Below are 5,541 nucleotides of genomic sequence, written 5' to 3'. Positions count from 1 at the left end.
CTTAGCACGGCCAATCCACCCTAACCCACACATCACTGGGCACTACGGGACAAATTAGCACGGCCAACCCACCCTAACCCCCACATCCCTGGGCACTATGGGACAACTTAGCACGGCCAATCCCACCCTAACCCGCACATCCCTGGGCACTATGGGACAATTTAGCACGGCCAACCCACCCTAACCCCCACATCCCTGGGCACTATGGGACAATTTAGCACGGCCAATCCACCCTAACCCACACATCACTGGGCACTACGGGACAAATTAGCACGGCCAACCCACCCTAACCTGCACATCCCTGGATACTATGGGACAATTTAGCACGGCCAATCCACCCTAACCTGCACATCCCTGGGCACTATGGGACAATTTAACACGGCCAATCCACCCTAACCTGCACATCCCTGGATACTATGGGACAATTTAGCATGGCCAACCCACCCTAACCCACACATCCCTGGACACTACGGGACAATTTAGCACGGCCAATCCACCCTAACCCGCACATCTTTGTCTGTGAGAGGAAACAGGAGCACCTGGAGGAAACCCACACAGACACAGGGAGAATGTGGAAACTCCCGAGGATGGAATTGAACTCGGGTCCCTGGCACTGTGAGGTTATCCTGACTTGGAAATATGTCACCATTCCTTCAGTGTCACTAGGTCAAACTCCTTCAACTGCTCCCAACAGGCGTGTGTGATGCCCATACACCCCAAAGATTGCAGTGATCCTAGGAGGCAGCTCACCAGCATCTTCTCCCGGGCAGTATGAAAGTTTTCATAACCTTATGTGAGCTGGGCAGGGGAGATCGGGAAAGTCTATTCCAGCTTGTAAATGGAACGAGCTCAAGAAAGCATGCTGTGAAAATGGAAAACAAGGAAAGGTGAAGCGAGGAAAAACTTCTTTCACACAGTAACTAGTTTGGGCCTGACACACAATACAGAATCGCACACACACTGGAAATGCAATGGAGGTCAGTTTGATTGGACCATTGGATGGAAAGGGTATGGGGGGGCAATGTGGAGGTTAGAGTGAGTTAATGATGCTCTTCTGAACAGCCAGTGCAGACATGAGGGGCCGAAAGGCCTGCAGTTGCACCGTGAGACTTGTGTGATTTGTGGAAATAGGAATGGGCGATAAACAATGTGCTCGCCAGCAACACTCACATCCAGTGGAAAATGAAAGCAGACAGACCTGCTCATACAGGTCCACAGTGAGACATCATCATTGTCACTAATTCAACCACTGACACCGATAACATCACACACAACTCAAACAGTCATTGATACAAACACACACTGATCACAGTCACTCACTGATAGAATCACACTGACACAATAACACACTCACTACAGAATCACACACTGACACACACTAAAGAATCACACACACACTGACACACTTACTACAGAATCACACACACACTGACACAATAACACACTGACACACTCACTACAGAATCACACACTGACGCACATTAAAGAATCACACATACACTGACACACTCACTACAGAATCACACACTGACGCACATTAAAGAATCACACATACACTGACACACTCACTACAGAATCACACACTGACGCACATTAAAGAATCACACATACACTGACACACTCACTACAGAATCACACACTGACACACATTAAAGAATCACACACACACTGACACACTCACTACAGAATCACACACTGACACACACTGCAGAATCACACACACACTGACACAATAACACACTGACACACTCACTAAAGAATCACACACGCACTGACACACACTGACACACTTACTACAGAATCACACACGCACTGACACACTCACTACAGAATCACACACTGACACACACTGCAGAATCACACACACACTGACACACTCACTACAGAATCACACACTGCAGAATCACACCACACTGACACACTTACTACAGAATCACACACAAACTGACACAATAACACACTGACACACACTACAGAATCACACACACACTGACACACTCACTACAGAATCACACACACACTGACACAATAACACACTGACACACTCACTACAGAATCACACACACACTGACACACTTACTACAGAATCACACACGCACTGACACACTCACTACAGAATCACACACTGACACACACTGCAGAATCACACCACACTGACACACTTACTACAGAATCACACACAAACTGACACAATAACACACTGACACACTCACTACAGAATCACACACTGACACACACTGCAGAATCACACCACACTGACACACTTACTACAGAATCACACACGCACTGACACAATAACACACTGACACACTCACTACAGAATCACACACACGCTGACACACTTACTACAGAATCACACACAAACTGACACAATAACACACTGACACACTCACTACAGAATCACACACTGACACACACTGCAGAATCACACCACACTGACACACTTACTACAGAATCACACACGCACTGACACAATAACACACTGACACACTCACTACAGAATCACACACACACTGACACACTTACTACAGAATCACACACAAACTGACACAATAACACACTGACACACTCACTACAGAATCACACACTGACACACACTGCAGAATCACACCACACTGACACACTTACTACAGAATCACACACGCACTGACACAATAACACACTGACACACTCACTACAGAATCACACACACACTGACACACTTACTACAGAATCACACACGCACTGACACACTCACTACAGAATACACACACTGACACACTACAGAATCACACACACACTGCAGAATCACACCACACTGACACACACTGACACACTTACTACAGAATCACACACACACTGACACAGTTACTGCAGAATCACACACACACTGCAGAATCACACCACACTGACACACTTACTACAGAATCACACACACACTGACACACTTACTACAGAATCACACACGCACTGACACAATAACACACTGACATACACTGCAGAATCACACCAAACTGACACACTTACTACAGAATCACACACAAACTGACACACTTACTACAGAATCACACACACTGCAGAATCACCACACACTGACACACTTACTACAGAATCACACACACACTGACACACTTACTGCAGAATCACACACACACTGCAGAATCACACCACACTGACACACTTACTACAGAATCACACACACACTGACACACTTACTACAGAATCACACACTGACACACTACAGAATCACACACACATCGACACACTACAGAATCACACACATGCTGACATACACACTGACACACACAATAACACACTGACACACTCACTACAGAATCTCACACACACTGACACACACTACAGAATCACACACACACTGCAGAATCACCACACACTGACACACTTACTACAGAATCACACACACACTGACACACTTACTACAGAATCACACACACACTGCAGAATCACCACACACTGACACACTTACTACAGAATCACACACACACTGACACACTTACTGCAGAATCACACACACACTGCAGAATCACACCACACTGACACACTTACTACAGAATCACACAAACACTGACACACTTACTACAGAATCACACACTGACACACTACAGAATCACACACACCGACACACTACAGAATCACACACATGCTGACATACACACTGACACACACAATAACACACTGACACACACTACAGAATCTCACACACACATTAACACACACACACTGACAGTCACATGCTGACACAATTGCTCGCTTATACAAAGACGCACACAATTACACTATGAAATACCACAAACAGACACACCGACATACGCGCTCACACAGTCACTCACTAACACGATTACACTTTCTCACATAGCTGACTCAATCCACGAAGCATAAATCACAGCATGAAGAAGGTAATCAATGGGTCTCACTCCACATCCAGAGCTGGAGTCGCAGAGATCCACGCACAGGCCAGGAGAGCAACAGACCGGGGACAGGAGCCTCTGAGCCCCCTGTCCTACAGTGAGGGCGAGTGTGAAAACAGGAGCCTGTCTCTCTCCCCCCCCCCCCCCCCCCCCCCCCCCACCGTCCCGAAAGCTGCGGCTCTGAAACAGTTAAGGAGCACCTGCTTTTAGCTGCCAAGCAGGTTTCAATTTTTAATCCTGGCTCTGATGCTCCGCCCTGAGGGGGAACCTGTCGAAGAAAGCAGGTTGTATTTGTGAAATACCTTTAGTGGTGAGCAAGGGAACACACACATGCACACACACACACACACACACACACACAGAGACAGCCAAACAAACAGAGGCGTGTTCTATTACCGAAACCACAAGGAAAGCATTATCTGCAACAGGTTGGGAGTCCTGCTTCTCGGTGCGCACCGCTCGCCAGCAAACCAGCTCAGTAACTTTCCAGCCTCGCACTCCGGAAGGTTATCCCCCCTCCAGCTCTCCCCGAAGCTCCCGTCCACCAGCCCCCCCGCCCCGGCTCTGGACAGCGATGGGTTTCGGCCGCACAGACGGGATCAGCTGCTTGACGTTCTCGCTGCTGCTGTCAGGTAAAGGGGGGGCAGGGAGTTCTCAGGTGCGTGTGCCGGGCTTGGAAGAGGGATGGGGGGGTGCCGCAGTGCCAGAAGCGGGGAGGAAGGGGGATAGAGAAAGTCCACGGTGGGGGTGTTTGTTGGGGGGGGGGGGGAACACAGAGAGAGAAAGTGACATGCAGGAGGAGAGAGGGCGAGGAAGGAGAGGATAAGGAAGAGAGGGAGGGAGATGGGGAAAGGAAGGTTAGAGACGGAAGGAGGAATGTTAATCCTCACAGGCCGTGCCAGCGCTGAATCACTCATTCTCAGGTGGAGGCTTCGGCGCAACGAACTCATCCTGGGGCTTGGGGAAATGGGGCAAAACACTGACACTCCCAGCGAGAGGGACAGCACGGGGCTACAGACTGAGTAAAGCTCCCACTACACTGTCCCCCCATCAAACGCTCCTAGGACAGGGACAGCACGGGGTTAGATACAGAGTAAAGCTCTCTCTACACTGTCCCCATCAAACACTCCCAGGGACAGAGACAGCACAGGGTTAGATAAAGTGTAAAGCTCCCTCCACACTGTCCCCCCCATCAAACACTCCCAGGACAGGGACAGCACGGGGTTAGATACAGAGTAAAGCTCCCTCTACACTGTCCCCATCAAACACTCCCAGGGACAGAGACAGCACAGGGTTAGATAAAGTGTAAAGCTCCCTCCACACTGTCCCCCCCATCAAACACTCCCAGGACAGGGACAGCACGGGGTTAGATACAGAGTAAAGCTTCCTCTACGCTGTCCCCCACACCCCCCCCCCCCCCATCAAACACTCCCAGGGACAGGGACAGCACGGGGTTAGATACAGCGTAAAGCTCCCTTTACAGCTGAGATGAAAATAATGCCCTCCCTACACTGTATACATCAAATGGTTCTGGGGCTGTTTTAACATGATTGTTTTGGGGTGGAGTTATTTTTCAGCATCGACTAATCTTTCTGATGTTATTTATTCTCATGTTTTGTTTTGCCAGTGCTTT

The 5,541-nt window shown here is 48.8% G+C and overlaps 1 protein-coding gene across 1 annotated transcript in view; it reads left to right on the top strand.

Moving 5' to 3' along the window:
• The first annotated feature begins 4,229 nt into the window (after positions 1-4,229).
• nectin4a (nectin cell adhesion molecule 4a) overlaps positions 4,230-5,541 on the top strand; it is a 27,592-nt gene continuing 26,280 nt past the window's right edge. Inside the window, exon 1 of the mRNA XM_059642821.1 lies at positions 4,230-4,540. Coding sequence (XP_059498804.1) covers positions 4,483-4,540 — 58 coding nt within the window. The 5' untranslated portion in view covers positions 4,230-4,482. The remainder of the gene's footprint in view (positions 4,541-5,541) is intronic.

Source organism: Stegostoma tigrinum, chromosome 46 (genome assembly GCF_030684315.1).
Source record: "Stegostoma tigrinum isolate sSteTig4 chromosome 46, sSteTig4.hap1, whole genome shotgun sequence".
In the NCBI taxonomy this organism is placed as follows: Eukaryota; Metazoa; Chordata; class Chondrichthyes; order Orectolobiformes; family Stegostomatidae; genus Stegostoma; species Stegostoma tigrinum.
This window is presented reverse-complemented; position numbering and strand designations above follow the sequence as displayed.